Genomic DNA, 21,290 nt, shown 5'->3' with positions numbered 1-21,290 from the left:
AAGTATTGCCAATGTGAGGGGAAGTGTTCTCATCACTCCATTTGATACTCCCTCAGCACCTTTCCCCTGCTGCTCACTGCAGGTGTCTTGGAAGGCATTCTCAGAGTGAGATAATGGAAATACAGATGGATTTGTTGTTTTGAGTGCTTCCTTCACCATTACTGACATTGGAGGTGCCTAACCCTGTGTGTGACAGGCTGAGATGCAACCCGAGAGGTGGAAAGTTCCTTGGCATCACTGGTGTTTGGTGTTTCATACACTTTGCCTACAGCCTGGCCTTCCTCTTTCTATCACATGCTGCCTTTTTATTCCTGTCTGTGGTATGGATTTCACTACTGGAGTAGGACAGAGTTTGAGGCAGGTTTTTCTTTTTTTCTGAGTGTGGTGTGTTGCTTTTGATCACGCTTTTGTAGAGGGTCGTTCTTTTTACTGTCACTTTCTATCACATTTTCTGTTCCCAGCCAGTTTTCCTTGTCTCTGCTTTAGGCATTAGGCACTTTAAACTACATTTATACACTGGATTTCAAACTGGCCCCTGGTTTTCCAGCTTAAACTTAATGGTGTTATGATTGCAAGTACCTGGGCAGACAGTAGTTTCTTATTAACTGATAGTTTTCCTTGCATGATCCAAAGGACTTAGCACATCTTGTTTATAAGCTACAACACTGGGGGGTGGATGTTTTCATTGTTTTTATTATTATTATTTATTTATTCTTCATCACAGCTGCACAAACAGCCTCTAGCTGCATGCTAAGGTTCACTTGCCAGACTGCATTTTTCTTTATTTTAATAATTTTGTTTTATTGCTAAAGATTTGCTTGGATGAGAAGGAAAGGAAAAGAAAATCAAGACTGAAAGTATCAGGGCAGTGCAGCAAGGGAGAACAGATTGTGTTTGCCTTTTTAGCTCATTTAAGCATCAGATTTAGAAAACATTGGCTTTTCCAAACAACAGGGGTATCAAGAACTATTCCCCTGTCCCAGCTTGTCTCAGTGTGCCATTTAGCAGAATTTTCTCCACAAGCAGGGTATGCTAATTTTCTCTTGCCTTGTTCATGAAATGGAGCAAAGAGGAGTTTGATGGAGAGACATCATTACATGAACCCCTGCTTGCACACCTGCCCTGAGAAAAGCTGGATTTATACATGTTTTGGAGTGTAGAGCATTGTATCTTCAGCTCTTCCAGTAGAATGTGATAGGATGAACTATGTGTGGAGCAGCTAAACCTTATGTAGAAGACATATGTTTGCTAATTATTAACTTGAGAACTATAAATGAAAGAAATTGGAAATGGAAGCATTATGCAATCCATGGTGCAAAGACAGGAATACAGAAAGGACATTTCTTGCCTCAGTGTTCAGTCCCAATTAATGAGTCTCTTAATATTCCCTACAACAATAATTATGTGTACAATAGCCAGAATGAAGTTCAGAGAACAGCAGGTTCTCATGCCAGGTGACAGCTTGAAACAGAAAGAAGCCAAAGGCCATGGTTTCCAGCCAAGCAGAACTTGGTGCTGCTTTGAGTTACTCTTCCAAGCAATGTTTTGGGAAGGCACTCGGTTCCTTTTACTGTCACATGCAACTGGAAGATTCCATTTGATGTGTAATTCTAATTGCAGTGTGACAGTGTGCAAGGAAGAAAGTGAGCTGCTGCAGAAATAGCCTGAGTCAGTTGTTTTAATTACTGCTCTTATGGAGAAATTATTGTGTCATTGAGGCACGTCCTAAAAATCTGTGAGGATGGCTGTAATTATACAAAGGCCTGTAATAAGCTGAAATTTGGTCAGAAAATGAGATGTTTCCAGTAAACACAATACATCCATACACATTTGTGGATTATTAGTTAGGAAGAGTTGTTTTCTGGTGTATTATCATATTTGCAAAATTAATATTGGTGACTGTCAGCAGCATTTAGGTAAAGGCAGCATATAGAAAGTGGATTTTGTAGCATGGAGATGTGGCAAAAATGGTGAGTTATCATTTTTCTTACAATACCACAGTCTTAGAATATGAACACAAAGAATATAGAGCTGTTCGAGAATTGGAACTGCAACAAAGAATTATTTGTTATCTTTGTACAAAAAAGTCAGTTACAACAGTCAAAGAACTAGAACTGATTTCTAAAGAAATGGTGAAATGAGCAGGTGTGCTGGTAGGGATGAGGCACTTTGAGAAAACTGAGTGTTCATGGCAGTAAACAACAGAACTGTGTGGTTCTTTGACAATGCAAGTTACTGGTATGAAATTTAAGCAAGAGGCATTTAGTGGATTTTGACAGGTACTTTAAAAGTGCAATGCAGTAGGTATGCACTGGGAAATCCATGAGATACTGAAAATTTCCAAGTTAAATGTAGAGTTATTTGTAGTCCACTGATAAATGAAGTTTTCATTTGCTGCACCACTTCACCTTTTTGCTATCAGACACTGGTATAAACCCTGAATCTGAATGATCACAAATTGGGTGATGATCTGAATAATGCATTAATTACTGTATGTTACAGCACCTGGCCTCTTGCTGCTATAGATTAATGATATTCTTTCTTTTTGTAGTATGACATCGCACACAAGATTGGTGACATAACAGTGGTATAAACATGAAGAAACAGGCATCAGTTTTTGCATGACTTTCCAGTATGGTGAAACTGAAGTACATTATGAAATGAAGTGCTGTTATTTTTTTTACTTGATCTCACTTTAGATTCAAGATTTTTAAGTAGGCTGTATTCAGTTTTGTAAGTACCAAATTTTTTTCTTTTTCATATTTTGAATGCAAAGTTTACAAAGCCACTCCTGACGTTTTTCTTACTACTTTTGTGTTTTGAAAAGTGTGCACCATCCCTCCTCTCTGCTTCCCCCACCCCATTCCTGGAGATGCAAAAAATTGTGAATTTAACAAAATCAACTCAGGTAGCAGAAACAGAGCCTTAACCAGCAGGGTGTTAAAAAGATTGTAATCTGAAATAGAGTAGTTTTGGGTTTTCCTAGCTTTCTGGTCTGCTGATTTCATAAGGAAGTGTGTCATCTATTGAATGCTGTAGTGATAGCCATGAGGGCTGACAAACTGTGTGCAAAATGGGCTGTGTTTTGAGATTGTATATATTTTATAACACGTAATAAAACATACTTGAATGTTACAGTTAACACATGCTTCAGAATAATTTGTTAATGCAGGCTGTGTGGTAATACCTGTCTGTGCACTTCCTTATTCCTCCTGCTCCCCAATTTACCATGCAGGAGTCCAGAGGGAAAAAGAGTTTGCTCTTTAAACCAGGCTGGTTATGGGGTCCCTATTCCTCCTGCACTGGGGAGACTTTGGGTACTGATTTCACAATGAAAGTATTAATTTACTTAGCCATGTAAGGATGAGACCACTGTAATCTGATCTAATGGACTGGAATTTACTGAGTCAATTTTTGGAGCCTGGTATCCTGTATTTGGGGCATTTTTGGTAGCTCATTACCTGTCACAGTCCACATAAATCAGAGAACACTGAAGGACACACAGAATTTAGGCAGTAGCAGTGAGCATATGCAGACTCAAACCTGCTTTTAACTACATCTGTCTGTGCTCTTAAGAAATACTGGTGCTGCTTTCTAACTATTGTAAATACGTAGTTATTAATTTAAACATTAATCTCAGGGAATATGATACACTGTGGTCTGAAGGCAACCACATTATCCATTGCGAAACTGGTGGTTATAATGTTGAAAAGTTATTAAATTATATTTGCTTCTGTTTTTGAGAGGAGCACAGAGAATTCTAGAATAAACTCAGATGCTGTCAAGCAAAAAGTTCCATTTAATGAGTTTTGTCACTGCATATGAACAGTCGGGTAAAATTGTCTAAGAAACAGGAATAACTTCTTGAGAAAAATGGAAGTGTGGAGGGTTTCTAAATATCATAGGTTCAAGTAGCCAATTAAAAACAAAAAATTGTTCCAAATCTATTTTCAACGTTGTAATTACAAGAAAGATACTTTGCCTTTAAGAAGCACTTGTTTTTGTGCCAAAATATTTCATTCCTCATTCTCTCCTTTGACTCCACGCTGCCTAAACTTGTCTCTGAGTGAATCTGGCAAGTAATTAATCAGGGTAAAATTCCACTGGGATCAGTATGAAAGTTGCCTTGTCAAGGAGCAGCAACTGTAAGGTAATGATTTGTAGACAGCATTTACCTTTTATGCTATGTTGTGCTCTATATAATATGAGAAAGTGTCTTTTCCTGCCCTCAGTGATCACCATCATCTAAGTGCTTAATTGCTGGTGTTTAAGAAAGGTAGGAGTAACTGTGCAAGCTTATGCTTAAAAAATGAATTTTGTAGAACTTTTTTTCTGCAGAAAAAATTGCAAAGCTTGCTGCCCTAAAATATGTTCTTAAATGAATAAGTGAAATAAACTTTGTTCTCAAATTCCTATCCAAATTAATAGGTATATATTGTAAGTAAAAAAAAAAAATTAAAAATATATATTATTGCTGTCATTGAAGGTAAATATGTGTCAATTTTGCAAAGAAATTTGCTTTTTTTTCCCCCAAGAATTTTTTTTTCCCCAAGTAACTGTAAAACTTTCTTGTCATCTCTCTGAGGAGTTGCTTGGCTAATCCCCATCTTCCTACCAAATATCCAGATACTGATTTTTTTGAAGGTGCTTTGTGTTGGGTAGTTAGTCCAGAAGTCCACCCTGTCTGAAGTCACCAAGCATGGGCTGTTAACTTTATGTTGCTGCGTTGTTATGGTGTAAGCAGGACATGAGTTTGAAAGCTTGTCTGGTGCCACGCAGAAACTCTGAAGATTTATTCTCCCTCCCAGTCTGTTCTCTGCCACCTTCCTCAGGTTTGAAAGATACAATGGTTAACCCTGGGAGTTGTGCCTCTATAGATTATTGTGGCTGTTTAGGAGTGGCTGGAAATATCAGGGGAAAGTTTTGCTTGGTATAGATTATTTTTTCAACTATTTATCCTCTGTAATACATAGAACAGCTTGGTCAGCAGGTGGAAAACTCCCTGACTGTCGTGCCAGTACCATTAAATGAGGAGAAGGAGTGCATTTCATGTACTTTCCTTCTTGCCAGGGCTTGCTTTTTACAGGAGAGTTTAAGCATGTGTTTGTTTGGTAGCTGTGCTCCTGTTCACACCCACAGGAATTTCATGTGATGTTTTGCATGCTGGCCTGGACCTGGAGAGTCACAAAGCCTGAATGTCACCAACAGCAGCTGTATCTTTGCTGCAGAGATTAACTTGAAGTGCTTCCCCTCCATCTTGCATACGACATTGTTCTACCAAACAGGAGCTGTGAGATCTCTGTTTAGACCACTTCTGAAATAGCTCTGTTCCTCCCAAAGCCATTATAATTACAGGTGTCTGAGGAGCAGTGCTATGCTCAGCCATTCCCACCCTTCCTGGGATCTTGTCCATGGTGGCCAGGCCTTGCAGTCGTGGAATTTGGGGAAAATTTTTGTTACTGAGGTTGGTTCTGTGACCTCAGACTGCCCAGGTGGCATCTTGCATGCTCTGTAGAGTATGAGATGGGGCAGGCAGCTCACCAGGTGAACTGTCCCATGGTCAAGGGGGGATTTGGATTCACACAGTGCCCTGCAGGCAGTATGGCTGCAACAGAAGCTGTGCCAGTGCAAGGCAGTTTCACATTGCTCTATCCCTGTCTGAAGTGGCATCATTGTAAGCACTTGCATAAAATTAAGAAGCCTCAAATTGTGCATTTTGAACTGCAGCATTTGGCAGCTGCAGAAAGATTTGGCCCAGCCTGTCTTGACTTCTCTTTCCTGGCCTTGGGCTCCCTCCTGTCCTGTCAGCAAAAGCACTGGAGCAGTTTCCGTGAGCCACATCAGAGACACGATATGGTTTAAAATTGCTTACATATGGTGAAGTGTAGTTTGAACTTGGGTACATTCATCATTCAGTTCAGCAGGCAGCTGCACTGATATTTGTGCTGACAACAGGGGAAGGAGGCAGTGTGAAAGTGGAAAGAAGGATCAAAGTACAAGAAAAAGGCAGACAACAAAGGACTTTCAGCAGTGGGGTTAAAAGTGCCCAAGGCACTCAATTGCCCTGCTCTGCACAGGGATTGGCCCAGACAAACTCCAGAGGAGCTTTCCAGTGCTCTATGATCCTGTTAAAAAGATGCACACAGCCAAATTCTCTCAGCATTCAAAAACTGATGATCCTCAGCTGTTGTGCTCAAAGCTACAGACTCCTCAGCTTTTGCCACTGGAGTTTCCAGGCACCTCTGCCTTCCTCCCATGTGCAGAAACCCTTTATTCTGCATAGGATGCACAGCTTGCATTGCCTGGCATGTGCACCCCATTGCCTGCCACATGTATGAGCCTTGCTGAGTGTTCACAGGAATGACAGCACTCCCAGGGCACCCTGCTCCAGTCAGTGATGGCACAGAGCACGCTGGCAGCAGTTGCCATTTTCCCTTTAAGACTTAAAGGAGATGGTAGTTGATAATGCTGATGTTGTCATCGACTATGAGCTTGCAAAAAAATGTATGCAGTTATTTCATGTGACTCTGAAGTAATCCTGAGTCTCTCCCTAAGGCATCTGGTGGAGCATCCACGAGGGCAAACCACCTTTGGCTGCAGCAGCCATGCAGGATTGGTGCTGCACTGCAGTTCCCTCTGCGGGCTGCAGCTCTCCTGTGGTACTGACAAAATCCACGTGGGTCAAACACAAACAAAGGGAAAGGACTTCAATCTCAACTCCAGGAGCACATGGAAGGTAAAGGAGGAAATCATTACTTAAAAGGAAGCCACACAATCTTTCTCTGTAACTCAATGCCTTCAAAGGTTGCTTGTTAAAATCTGCAGGCTGGAGACCCAGCTCACTGGGTTTTAACAACACTGTTAACATAACAGAGCTGCAACTTCAGTGTCATGCATTCCAGTTCATTTCTATTCCTCACATGACTTTCATTATTTACAGGAAAATGGGTTACATTAAAAATCTCAAGTAATTTATTTTGAATAGCTTGCTTTTGCAATACAGTGCAGGCTGCATTAACGCTCAGGAGGCAGCTAGACATGAGCTGACACTGAATATGCAAAAATATTTACAATGAGCTGTATGTACCATGTTCTTTATGAATAATTTGCCTCTTACAAAGTAAATGACATTAATTACAATTATCACAACAGAAGCCATGAAAGTCTGGGCTGGCAAAAACATAATAATGGGATTACTGCTGTTTTCATTAACACTGGGTCACTTCTACATTTTACCTTTTCTGAGTATTTAACTTGACAATGTCTTCACTCTGTCCTCATGACTGAGTCATTATTAATGCAATAAGAACTTGCTGTCCTTACAGAGAAACTGTGTTCCCTTCACAAATGTTTTTCTGACCTTTCTCCTCTTATCAGCAAACTTTTCCATAAACTCCAATAGTCCTACTTCTGATGTTAACAGCAAAGAAGGTGGACATTCTAATAAATCTGACATCATGCACCAACATGGAGATGAAGTGCATGGAAGCCTTGCAGGTCTCCTCAAAGGAGTGTGTTGCTGAAACTGGGAAAGGGAGCACTAACACACCAAATTCTGTCTTATGACAAAAGAGTTTCACACTTTAAAATCCATAATTCCATAATTTTTATACATGTCTTTATAATTTAAATCAGGAATTAAGCATTTCTCTGTGAAGGGGTGTGTTTAGAAGTGGCTAGGCTAGTTTCAAACCTTAGAGCAAAATTTTAGATTATGAACTATCTTTAACAGTGAGCGTTGCCTGTCATAATCCCTGCACATGCAAAGCATTGGTCTGGAGCAGTTGTGCCCTGGATTAGCTTCAAGCATGCAGCCCCAAACCATGGACACCATGGCAGGCTGCCATCCTGGGTGGTTCTAGTCCCAGGGCTGAACCAGAGCTGAGGGGGGACTTGTGTTCTCTGCCTCTCCTCCAGATCAAAATCTTGGCCTTTTGTGAGAAGTGTGAATTGCCAGTTCCAAGCTCTTGGTCTCTCTCCCTTGACCATGTAGGAGGCTGGGAAGGTGGGGTTGTTACTTTCCTAGGACATAGCAGATGTCCTACATTGCCAAATTTCTGGGGGTTGAATTTTGGGTTTTTTTCCCGTTAAAGAAAGAGGAATCCTTCATCATCTCTCAGTGCTCTATTTCAGTGACCAGTGTTAGTGTCTGGTGGCTGTTTGTCATTCTAGGGCCTCTGCTTTGGCTTCAGTACAATAAGCAAATGGGGATGGATTAAATGAGCTTTTGCTGGGGTTAATTTGATGTGTGTGTATACAGTTTCTAATATGCCAGCAGAATGACCTGTCAGCAGAAAGGCAGGTAGGTAGGTAGGTAACACCTTCAGCTTTTCCATCTGGATACAGAAGAGGAGGAGATGCTGTTGGGAAGCACCTGGGCAGAGCAAAGGTGTGGCAAGCAACAAATCCATCTTGATGTCACAAGACACATTCCTATGACTGTTGTGCAGGTCTCTGCAGGAGCTGCTCTTGGCCTAATTTGTTTGCAAACGAGAAATGGAAATGCCAACAAAAAATCTGTATTTGTAACATGAAGTATTTGTGGCAATGACAATCATTGCACATGATTTTCTACAATGCTGGTAAGAAGATATAATGGTAATGGTTTAGTATTTCTTAAAAAAATTTGGAGACGTGTAAGAAAGAAACTAGGAGACATCAGTAGGGTGCAGTGGGCTCCTCTTCCACCCACATCCAGGGGACATTGGTGTTATGGGCCAGAAAGGGACCCTGGAGGGTTTTGAATGCCTTGTGATGTCGGAGTTCCCTGCAAAAGTGAGAGTTTTCACCTTTCCCAGACTCCCTGACTGTGCTGCTGTAAATGGATGGAAAACTCATGTTTTGCTTTTTTAACCTTGAGTAGCAGGATAATGGCTGACACAGCATGGAGCTTCAGGGGACCAAGGGGAAAATGAGATTCAGAACCACTTTCCCTGCCTCCTAGGAGTCAGAATCTACTCAGGATCACTCCACTGATCCTTTTAGTTGGAAACCAAGCCTGACTGTTACTTGACCTAAGACAATGCTATAACTATTCACAAAAGGCATTGTACACAAGTAAATTGTTGTCCTCTTGTATTACACTAAAAAGCCATATTTTGCCGTGTCAGGGAGTTGCCTGGAGGGAGGAAATGTATGGAAGAGTGTGTCCCACACCGAGAGCAGTGTCGGTCCCCGAATGCTCTGGCTGGGCACTGTGCTTCCATGCGGAAGAATAAGGATTAGGTTTGTCCTGCTGTGAGGTGATTCATGTGTGGGGAATGTGCGTGCTCAGAAACAGAGAGATTTCAAGAGGGCATCACTGAAGAGAGGCTTCTAATAGGAATCAGCAATAAAACAATAGCTGAGCAGGGGAAAATGGAGTTAATAAAAGGAATTTACAGTTGAAATCTTAAGCTGTTAGGATTGCTTGTCTGACGGTTTCTGCTAAAGTTCCTGTTCTTTATTCTATTTTTGAAATGTCTTTACATATACTGTTTGTTATTGGATTTTAGATATCATATACATATATTACACACTTGATGTGTATATATTTTTAAATTATGCACTCTCTCAGGTGTTTTCCCAATTTGACTACATGAGTTTACTGTAATACCACATTAATATTTACATAATACTAAAATAGGGCTGGATACTTAATGTAACAGCAACTAGATGTCAAACTATTATTTCCTTTATCTCAAGTGTGAAGGATGTGAGTTAATATTTAACCAAATAAAAGGATTTCCAAGTTTTGATATTATTCATGCTTTCCTAGAGATGTTAACATAACCCTCTAATTGGCATGAATTCTATCCAGCAATGAGCTCTGCAGGAAATACACTTTATGTTTGTTACTTGTTTTTAAGGCTTAGTAGAAATTCATAGGAATGCACAAGCTGTGCATTTGAGTGTGGCTCATTTTCTCTCTGTGCAATTAATGTGTTCTGATGGGAAAAGTAATATTAAGCTTAACATATTTCTCACTGGAGAGCTTTGTCTGAAAGATCTTCATTGGGGTATAAGTGCATAATTTCCAAACAGCATGTTATGTTGAACAGATACTTTCAGAAAATCTGCATTTGAACTCTCCCCTCCAGAAAAAAAAAAAAAAAAAAAAAAAAAAAAAAAAAAAAAAAAAAAGAAAGAAGGTTATTTTGCTTAGATTCCAGTTCCTGTCTTCATAGTGAACAACCGAGGCATGACAACATGGTTCTGGTATACAAGCCCTGAAAAATAAGATTTATAAAGCAAAACCTCAGCTCAGACTGGAGTTGTCTTTAGCTTGTCAGTTTGACTTCTGTCTGAGCAGAGGAAAGGCTCGTGCCACTGGAGAACTGCTTGGAAACCCTGTGTGAAACTTCTTTATGGCACTCACTTCATTCCCCTTGGCTGGGTAACCTCAGCACCCACTGCAGACCCAGGTGTGCCTGCTGGCCTGGTGGGAACTGGTCATACTGGAAGAGTGTGGCTAAAAGGCCTCATCATCCTCACCACAGCCACCTGCTGCATGAGAGGCAGCCTCTCAAGCCTCATGGACCCTGCTGCTGCTTTCCTGCTGGCCACTTTCCCCTCTTTACCTTCCTGCTTTTCTCTTTTTCTCTTTTTCTTTTTTCCCTGTTAAACAACTTCATTGCTAGAGCCAACATTTGCCATAACTTATAGATGCTGCTGCTGAAGTTCTGTGCCTCAACTGTGCAGCAAGAACCCTTTTGTTTCTTTTTTGTTTCTGTTGGGTAGGCAGTGAATCTCTGGGAGATGGGGCTAGAAAAGCACAGCGCTTTTTGCCGAGTTCCGTGCTGCTGGTTTGCTCTTCTTTTCTTTCCCCGTTTAATTTGACTAGAATTGAGGAACAAAGAAAGCCAAATCCAAAGCATTGTTGCTCAGGCAACAACATGTAGCTAAGAATGAAAGCTGCAGCTTCATTAAAAGCAATGCAAAGGATGTGCTGTGGTTTTCTGTGGAAATTTCTGTCAATCAAACCTGGGTGCATTATGAAAACATCCATTTCCATCAGATTCACTACATAAGCAGCTCAACCTGCCATGACAAGTTTGCATTTGTTTATATTCATTGGAACTGTTGCTATTTGGAAGTTAAAATGTTTTTGGCAGGCACCAAAGAGAGAAATGTGGTTAATTCCTTCTTGCCAATTATCAGTTCTGCTGGATATATCATACAGCTACCTAAGAAATCTGACAGGCTTCATAAAACCAGCCTCAAGCTAATTAGCAATGTTTTTCAAATGACTGTTGATATTATTGCTGTACCTCATCCAGAGACCATCACCCTGTGTGTTCACAAGATATGGCAAAGTGTCATAGCCATGAATCCAAAACTTTCTGAAATATTAATGTGTTTCTGTCCTTTTATCTCCTCTGTACTCCTCTATTGCCAGTTTGTAATCCTGTTTTATCTTATGGATTTAGTTAATGTTAACTTTATTTAATTGAAGAGAAAGAAAACACATGGCAAAACTTCCTACATTAATGACTTTGCATTATACATACATGATAATGAGGTGGTACATACAACTCTGAAGAAAGTGCTAGATTCTGCAGTCTTACTGTACCTCATGATATTTGACTTCATTTCCCTTTAGTCCTGAACTGCTGGAATTAATTAATTAATCAAAGCGCAATTTGGGGGTGAAATACTTGATTAAGAATAACAGAACAATCATACAAAAGTAAAACAATCCCATAGAACCCACAAAACCTCCACAGTATTTTATATACAAAAACACACCACACACATGAATTGTTGTTAACCTTTATGATATAATTAGTAAACAGGGACGTAGTAAGGGAAAAATCCAATAATGTTCTTCTTTCAGGTGTTAATTTGTTAAAGATTAAATACACTCTTATCGCTAGCAAATAATATTGCTATTTTTGTGGTAGGCTTGAGTCTAATGTTCTGACCCAGACTGGCCTCACTGTGTTAGACACTACAGGCAAACAGTAAGAAACCTGTCCTACCACAGAGATCTTGTAAGCTAAATAATAAATACAGCTAAATGCTAATGAGAGGAGAGGTCTTGGGACTCTGGCTGGTCAGAGTGACCCCAAGATGCATTAGAAAGTCTCTTTTCCGAGCCCGGTGCTCGAAGAAGGAGTCAGAGCTCTTCAGTTCTCATTCTCAAGGCTGTTTATTGTTCCTTATCCATAAAATTTTTTCTCCTGTCCAGCCGAGGTCCACTCAGCAGGCCAGTCAGAGTGATGTTATCTTTTTATACTAAAAACTATGTGTACAATGTTTACAATCACTTTCCAATACCTATCACCTATGTTAGACAGTGAGCTGCTACTCTAAACCAATCTAAAAGTGCCAACATCACAGTAGAAGATGGAGGCCAAGAAGAAGGAGAAAGGCTGGACATGCCCAGATTCCTCCATCTTGCCCCCTGAACTCCCATTCTAAAAACCCCAAAAATCTATTTTTCACCCCGTGATAAATTCACTATCATTCTACTAAAACTGTCGTGGCTTGCAGGTCTTCATGTAAGGTTGGTAATTTGCTCCATGGGTCATATTCAAAACCACAGGTGTCTGTGCCAGGGTCTCTGAGCCCCCTGTCAGGGGTCTTGGCAGTCCAGGACAGCCAGAGGGATGTCCTGGATTCCGACAGAGAGGGAGTGGGTAGATGGTTGTCTTTATTTACAGAGGGGGAACCAAGTCAGCAATTAGTTCAGAGAGATACCAGAGATCAACGAGGGACCCTGCAAGAGAAAAATAATCCCAATCCAGGCTTCCTGTATCAAAGTCCACAGCATTCACCAGGTCAGAATTCTTCCAGCAACAAGAGTTGTGGGAGCAAAGAGAAAGCATACCTAGGCATTAGCTGGAGAAGTTGACAGAATTATGAGTCATTAGGTAAAAAGAGGAAATGGGAAGCTGGAGGATAGGATTATGGAAAAGCTAAAAGCAAAGCTTTTAATCTATGAACCTTCCCTTCACAGATAGTTGAGGTATGAGTGCCAAAATATGATGTTTATTTTAGGTTTATTCCCCGTAGGAGACTTAATAAAAATGTGTGGATCATATTTTTTTTTTTAGTTTTATTTCATCGGCCGTTGGAAAGTCTGTGCTGTCTCTTAGTTTCTGGAGATCAAAGTGTAGGCAGTGAAAAAAAATATAATCTGCCACTTTGGAATAATTTGCCGCAGCAGGCATTCCTGGTGCAAATCAGAGTACAAATCAGATGGTGAATCAGTGATCTCAAAAGAGGATTACTTTGGATTAGTTGTCCAGTGAAGCAGGCACTTTGTACAATGCAGCAGACAGCTCTAACATGAGCCAATTCATTGCTTTTCATTTAGTTTTTTTTTTATTTTTTTAAAGGAACATTCGTTTACCAATGGATTCTCATACACTAATTAGCAGTATTTTGACAGTGTTTGTGTCTAGAAGACAGATTAAGTGACAATACCACTAAGCAAATTTAATTGCCAGATTTTCAGGAGAGGGAGGAGGCTTGGTAGGAAGCAGCCCAAGCTGCTTTTTGGTTGACAGCAGGTGCAGGTTTAAACACTGGTCTAAGGTTCTGTCTTGAATGCCCATTTCAGCTTGGAGCTTGATTTGTGCGACAGGGAGGAGAAAATTCTGTCTGGCCATGGTTCAGTTCTTCTGCTTCTCTAGTTTAAGAATGTGATGTTTTAGTGATGCTTGAATTATAGAATCATAGAATGGCCTGAGTTGGAAGAGACCTTAAAGATCATTGGGTTCCAACCCCCTGCCAAGGGCAGGGACACCTTCCACTATCCCAGGTTCCTCAGAGCCCCATCCAACCCGGCCTTGAACACTCCCAGGGATGGAGCAGCCACAGCTTCTCTGGGCAAACTCTGCCAGGGCCTCACCACCCTCACAGGAAAGAATTTCATCCTAATCTCTAATCTAAACCTACTCTCTGTCAGTTTGAAGCCATTCCCTCTTGTCCTGTCACTCCAGGCCCTTGTAAATAGTCTCTCTCCATTTCTCTTGTGGGCTCCCTTCAGGCACTGGAAGGCCACAATTAGCTCATCCCAAAGCCTTCTCTGTTCCAGTCAGAACAATCCCAGTGCTCTCAGCCTTTCCTCTGGGCTGGCTGCAGCAGGTCCCTGTCCTTGCTGTGCTGGGAGCCCAGAGCTGGATGCAGCCCTGCAGGTGGGCTCTCAGCACAGGGGGCAGAGGGGCAGAATCCTCTCCCTGCCCTGCTGCCCACGGGCTCTGGGTGAGCCCAGCACACGGGGGGCTCTGGGCTCCCAATGGCCAGGCCATGGCCAGCCTCTCACCCACAGCACCCCCAGGGCCTTCTCCCAGGGCTGCTCTTGAAGAAAATCTTTTAATACCATTTTACTGATAGTATACATTGCTAAATTAATCTGCTTTTCACTTTCACAGGACTGGTATAAGGTGAATATATAGACCACTTATGCATTTGCAAACACAATGTCCCTTTCTTCAGGTTAATGCTTAACTCCATCATGCTGTAGCTGTGAGTTTGTTATTAATCAACCATTAATCAACCAATAATCAACCATTTTGCTGCCTCCCTGTTTACCTGGGTTCTGGTCATTTATTAATAAAGATAAAGCCATTCTTGGCTGCATTTCCCATGTCACAAAGTTGGCTTGTTGGCTTAAGAAGCACCATCTATCCAGAACCAGTCTCTGGGGTGGCTCTAAAGGCCTTAGAAGAGAAGTGAAGGACAAGAACTCACTTAGATATCATGCACAAAAAAGAGGGAAATTGTGCATATTCTGTGTGTGAAATGGTATCTGTTTCTGTATGCATGGAAAGCAGTCTTTGATGAAAAGCTCAAATTTCCTGGACAATATAAAACCCCTGTTGTGGTGGGATAGAATGTAAGAAAATAAAGATAGTGCAGAAGGCAATCTCACACCGGAGGAGTTGCAGCTGTACCAAAGATTAGGAACAGGCCTGTCTTTAATAGGTCTCAGCTGTGTCCAATAAGAAGAAGAGTGCTACAAAAGAGTGGCTTAGCTGGGTGAGGGGAGAGCTGGACTTTGTTGGCTGTGCTGTGAAGAAGAAGGAGTCAGTGCTGTCTGGAGCTGCACATGAGAAAACACCAAGAAGGTATGGGACCTTTGTAATAAGATGACAGCACCCTGTGAGAGAAGAGAAGAAGTAGCCAACTCTTACTGTGATGGCAGCAAAAACCACATGCTAAAGCTTGAGATCCAGACAGCTTTACTTAACTTTTATGAAGGCAAGCCCAGATCAAGCAGCACTATTTTCTCCTGTATTTAGACAGTAACAGCTCCAGACCTAGCTCTGCCCCACCCCTTGACACACTGGGGAGAAGTGTGAGCTAAAATTTCAGGACTCACTGATGAGCAGTGACTTTGCACCACTGTTTCTGTGTTCAGATCAAGCCTGAACAAGTGCTGGGCAGCTTGGTGTCTGCTCCAGACAAAGGTCAGCACATTGCTTCTGATTCAGTGCCAGACTGGTTATTCTGCCAGAGGTTTCCTTCCCTGTATCATCATCTTTCTCTCTCCTCTGGACTCTGCAGCAGGCTAGAAGTAAGCCAGAATAAAATATTGCAATTACTCTTGAATCTTCTTTTGCTATACATGAAAATGTTGTTTCCTTGGTGCCCACTTTCCTAGGTGAACCACCAGCTTCAGCAATGAACAAAGTACTATGAAAAGTGACAGGGAGACTTAGACCTCTAAACTGCTGGGATGGAATGAGGTCAAGTTTGGCACAGTGCATTACATCAGCTGGAGGAATCCTACTTTAAAAAACAGCCCTTGCCAGCCATGCCAGACACATGTTCCAGCCTGCCTGTGTAAAACCACCACTGAAAGCCTCCTTGTCCACCAGGGCTGTGACAAAGATGTTCAGGTATGTTTTTGCAAGAAGCAGTATAAATGCCTACTGTCTTTTATGTATGTTTGTAACACAGCTCTGCGTGCTCTCAATCATCTGCAGTGTGCTGCTCCTGGAGCACACCAGTAATCCTCTGCCATAAAGCAAACATCAGAACCTATCCTTTAAATAAAGAAATACTTTTTCTAACATGTGGAAATTCAGGCTTGCAAGAATTGTTGGGACTGTGATACAGGACACAAGTTTCTTGGTTGATTTAGGGGTGTTCTAAGTCCACCTGTGTGGACCATTGTTATTTAACAGGAATGGCAAACTTTAGAAGGATAACAAATAAGACTGGATGAGTTTTCCTCATGCGGCAGACTGGAAACCTGTCTATGTGTCTATGACAGAGACAGAATCAACACCAGATTCTTATCAAATATATTTGTTTGTCTTCAAATTCTTCCAAAACATGACAAAGTGCTAAAGGCTCTTTAATCTTGGCATCTGCAACTATTTCTTATGAAATAAAAAATTTGCTTATGAAATAAAGTTTTCTTATGAACTCTTACTGTCCCTGCACACCATTCCAAGTTGCCTAGGTGCCAGTATAAACCTAACCCTGACCTTAAGCTTAACCAAGTACCTAAGCAAATGTTTCATTTTTACCTATGAACAGTTCTACTGAAGTCACAGGTCTGAAATTCTGCGTGGGATTTTCCAAGTCACAGGTTAGTTCATGATACAGAAAACAAAAATCCAATCTACATACATATATTATATATACATACGTTTGTATCTACCTGTACAAAAGACAATGATGTATAGAGCAGCCTACCAGCAATCAGATGAATTTCTGAGCATTACCCAGATGTTTATGACTCCAGGCTCCCCTGACTTCCTTGGATGTGTGTGCTAAAAGGTACAAATAGGTCATTGGAATGAGAAGGCAATTCACTGAAATCCATTGTTCACACAATATGGTGAATGGCAAAACTGTGCTGAATACACAGAAATGCCTAATAAGGAGACAGCCATAACATGACTGATTTTTTTGATTTTTTGTGACATCTGATTTTTTTTCCAGTGTTCAAACATAAGTGGGCTGTTGTTGACAGATGTGAATTATGTGCATGTACAGAAACAACACAGTCTCTGCCTTAACTTTTGACTTGGAGACTGAAGGTTTCCTTGGTATCATGCACTTTTGATCTTGTAGAAGTAGTTTTTACATTTAGGATACATTCCCCCCCAAATGTGCCTAATGACATTACGTGAAAGGACAGGAAGGCATATTACCTAATAATTTATTGCTAGCTGCACTAACACACTATCCATATCAAACATAAATCTTCTACTTTTATGAACTGTACTCAGAGAAATCAGCAGCAAATTATAGAAGCTATGGCTATTCTGCCTCTGTTCATTCTCAGAGCATTAACTTAGTTGTTCTGTTTCCCCTTTGGAAGAAGCAAGTGAATTTAGAGAGATAGCTGCTCGGCAGTCGGTGCTATGCACAGAAATTGGATTTGAATGTAAGCGTATCTGCTGCTCTAAGCTCTCTCCTGGGATTAAAAAGGCAGACAGATTATATTTTGCTGTGGTAAGAAATTGTTCCTGTAAAAATAATAACAACAACAATAAAATCATTAAAGCCTGAGGTAGATTCTGTTTCCTGAGCTCCTGGATGTGTTTGGACATGTATGAAACACTCATAAATGCCAATACATGGAAATTTTCTGACCTCAACAGCTTTAGATAGAGTTTCCAGCTCACCCTCTGTACTGTCTTGTCTAAGCCCAGGAGTGTTCAGCTCTGTGCCAGCAGGACAATGTCCTACTCCTCCCTGTTTGCTCCAGTGCTGTCACTAATCCTGGTACAGCTTGGGGTGGGCTCATCAGAAAAGGGAGGGACAGCACCGAGCTGCTTGGAATGGAAGGGAAAGGAACCTGCACCGACTGAAATGCACCACCAGAGAGAGCTTTTGTCTTGCTGACTTTATCAGGGATGCTGCACATGGCTGCGCTGCAGCTCTCAGCTCTCAATGGAAGGTTTTGTAACTAAGTGTTGAATTATCAGGTGGAGAGAAAGAATCAAAATTCACATCACTGGTACCATTTTAACTGCACACTTATCCTTTTAAGCAATCAGGACAGCTGGTAGAACTGCTGTCAGCCAGGACAAAGCTGCTACAAGATGAATGTCTCCTATCAACAAGATCTGACACTGGTTCATCTGATTTTGGCTGATACAATCTAGACAGCATGGGGTACTCTGAGAGTGATGGGAGTGCCCCTCAAATTGAGTGGGGACTTGGGCTGCACATCTCTCCTTTGCATGAAATCATAGATTCATAGCATCAGAGAATCACATAGGTTGGAAAAGAGCTCCAAAACCAGCAAATCTAACATTCGACCAATCAAGCTCAGGCATAATCTTGCTCTGGGAATATCACTTTTGATTTCCATAACTGACACATTTCACAGTTGCAAAATATTTGTCACATGAATGTGATCACACATTCATTGAACTTTGAACTACTCTCTCTGATTGCTCTGGATATTTTAGGTGGAAAAAACCAGCTTCCATGGAATGGATACAACTTCACACAAAGTTTTGTTTCACTCTTCATTTGTCTGTGTGCTAGAGCTTGGAAAGTAATTTATCTGGCATTGTTTGTGGCAAAATACCAGCATTGGCTCAGAATAGAATCAGGTAGGTCAAAGCATTGAATCTGTCTCTGGGAAGTGTCAGGACATGTTTGCAGGTGTCCTGGCCTCTTTCCTGGGCATTCAGCGTTGCAAGGAGGATACCAGATGATAACTGGGATCCAGCAACTCTCAAGCCTTGTGGTTTGAGAGCAAGCACCCCTCTCTCTGCTCTCCCCACCTCCAATACCCCTTCTCCACTTTTATTGCAGAAGTGTGTTTGCAGTTTTAAAGGTGAACGACACCATCATCATGTGAGCCTCCTGAGACCCGTGTGAAAGCACATGGAAGCCCTCACTGAGGCCTTGTCCTTTGTTCTCACAGGAAGATGATGGTTATCATTCAGATCCTTCACTCTACTGGGCCACAGCACTCCTTCCCACACTAAAACCTCAGGGACTGCTGGGGAACAGGCACGTTCAGGCCTGCAAAGAAGCAGTTCTCACTGCAGGTAGAATAATTGCAACTGGCTCTGCTCTCTTCCAGAAACCATCCAGTCCTAGGAATGCCTGACCTAGGAAATTCTTAGTGCCTTAAATGCTCCTCATTGCAATGTCTCAGTGTATTCTATATATATTTTTGCTTTTTTTTTTTTTTTTCCTTTGGAAAGAGATCAAACAGCATGTTAAATAGCCACCAAAGCAACACATACCCTCTAAGTGAGCCAGACACGTGACCAAACTCCACACAATCTAATTGTATGTAGACATGAAGAGCAAGAAGCCCTGGAGAAAAAGACCATACCACAGGTCACGTGGATTATTCTAGCATGCTATGTCAAGCCAACTTAATTATAGATTGTCTTTAATGCCATGTTCCAGGCTTTTATTTTGTGTTTGTGTGTCATTAAATAAATGAAAACACTTACAGCCTAAAACTTTTGTGTAGTCCTAGGAAAGCTGAGCTATACCTGTTGGCTTGGGATTCATATAGAAAAAGTTCCAAACTTCAGTGGTTCTGGCTAGGAATGTATCCTGGTACAGAAGCAGGCTCTAGCTCATTTGTGTGCTCAAAAAATTGTGGCAGTAGACGTACTCCAATGTCGCTTTCAAAAATTTATTTTAACAGAAATGGACCTCTTAAATTTATTCCACCTTAATTTTCACTCCAGAGTGAGGTCTTTATTTGTGATCATTGCACTAGCTGCTTGCTGACAATCCTGTGGTATTCCAGGACCAGTGAGGACAGACACATTGCTGCAATACTTGATTGACCAGGTGCAGTCAGAGCTCATCGTATTAAAAATTTATCATTTACAAGTGAGATTTTAGAGTTGCTAGAGTCTGAGACTCTGCTTGAAAGGAAAGGTAAAAAGTTGTCATAAATACAGAATTTGACTGTGGGAACTCAGCACATCATTCCTGATGTGCAGAGTCACCAAGACAACCCTTGGGGGGCTCGGAGGTCCTGGAACATTGCCAGAAGTGTCTGGTGGTTGGACTTTGATCCTGCACAGGAAGCAACACCTGTATGAGGATGGGAGGATCACACGGGGATAAATGGTGAAGGGATAGATTAATTATAGAGTGAAAACACAGGTTTTAGAATTTCGGTACAGGGGGGTTCTAGGAGATAAGATGGAGGAATTAGGGCGTGTCCTGTCCTTCTTCTTCTTGTCATCCCTCTTCGATGGTGATGGTGGCACTTTGGGATTGGTTCTTACTGAATGTGCGCTTGTCAATAAGGGTGAAAGGTATTGGGGAGAAAAGGTAAATATCTTACACGTAGTTTTTGGTATAAAAATAAGCGGCCGCCCCGAGGGAGTCAGAGTGTGGCCATGGCTGGCTTGCTGTGCGGACCTCTGTCGGGCCGGGAGAAAATATTGTAGATAAGAATTAATAAACAACACTGAAGAACTGAAAAACCTGAAGACTCCTTTCGTCCTTTGGGGCATGGGCTGCCTCAAGGCCATCCAGAGCCTTACCAGGCCATTAGAACAGCTGAGACGGGACATTTGACCCTGCAAGACATTGTGCCCTTTGGTAATATGTGAAACTCTTCCCTTAGCCACCTCCACCATTCAGAGATAATGATGATAAAATAAAGCTTTGGACAGGCTGGACTGTTGGGCTGAGGCTCAACAAGGCCAAGTGCTGGGTCCTGCCCTTGGATCATTGTAGGGGGATAGAACATAAGTAAATAAAGGTAGTATAGAAAGTAATCTTACCCCCTAAAGAGTTGCAGCTGGGTTAATTATTAAAGATTAGGAGCAGGCCTGATTTTAACAGGCCACAGCTGTAGCCAATGAGAAGAGTGTTATAAAAGAGTGGAGTGGTTGGTTGAGGGGAACTGGAGTCTGTTGGGTGCTGTGAGGACAAGGAAGAGTCGGTGCCTAGAGGAGATGCCTACAAGAAACATCAAGGAGGTACAAAACTCTAGCAATAAGGAACCCTTACAATATAATGACAATAGCACTCTTGCAATATAATGAAAACAGGTCGTGGCAGTGCTACAGGCTGGGGCAGAATGGCTGCAAAGCTGCCCTGGGGAAAAGGACCTGGAGGTGCTGGTCAGCAGTGACTGAACATGAGCCAGCAGTGCCCAGGTGACCAAGAAGGCCAGTGGCACCTGGCCTGGATCAGGAATGGTGTGGCAGCAGGACCAGGGCAGTGATTGTGCTCCTGTGCTGAGGTCACACCTCAATCCTGTGTTCAGTTTTGGGCTCCTCACTGCAAGAAAAACATTGAGGGTCTGGAGTGTGTCCAGAGAAGGCAATGGAGCTGGAGAAGGGTCTGGAATACAAGTCTGGTGAGGAGCAGCTGAGGGAGCTGGGGGTGTTTGATCT

At 41.8% G+C, this 21,290-nt stretch overlaps 1 protein-coding gene across 1 annotated transcript in view; it reads left to right on the top strand.

Annotated features, from left to right (window-relative positions):
- Positions 1 to 3,142, top strand: part of CXADR (CXADR Ig-like cell adhesion molecule) — a 32,515-nt gene extending 29,373 nt beyond the window's left edge. The window contains exon 8 of the mRNA XM_063150031.1: positions 2,552 to 3,142. Coding sequence (XP_063006101.1) covers positions 2,552 to 2,593 — 42 coding nt within the window. The 3' untranslated portion in view covers positions 2,594 to 3,142. The remainder of the gene's footprint in view (positions 1 to 2,551) is intronic.
- Positions 3,143 to 21,290: the final 18,148 nt, after the last annotated feature.

Source organism: Melospiza melodia, chromosome 2, assembly GCF_035770615.1.
Source record: "Melospiza melodia melodia isolate bMelMel2 chromosome 2, bMelMel2.pri, whole genome shotgun sequence".
In the NCBI taxonomy this organism is placed as follows: Eukaryota; Metazoa; Chordata; class Aves; order Passeriformes; family Passerellidae; genus Melospiza; species Melospiza melodia.
Note: the sequence above shows the minus strand (reverse complement) of the source record. Positions and strands in the feature narration are given on the sequence as shown.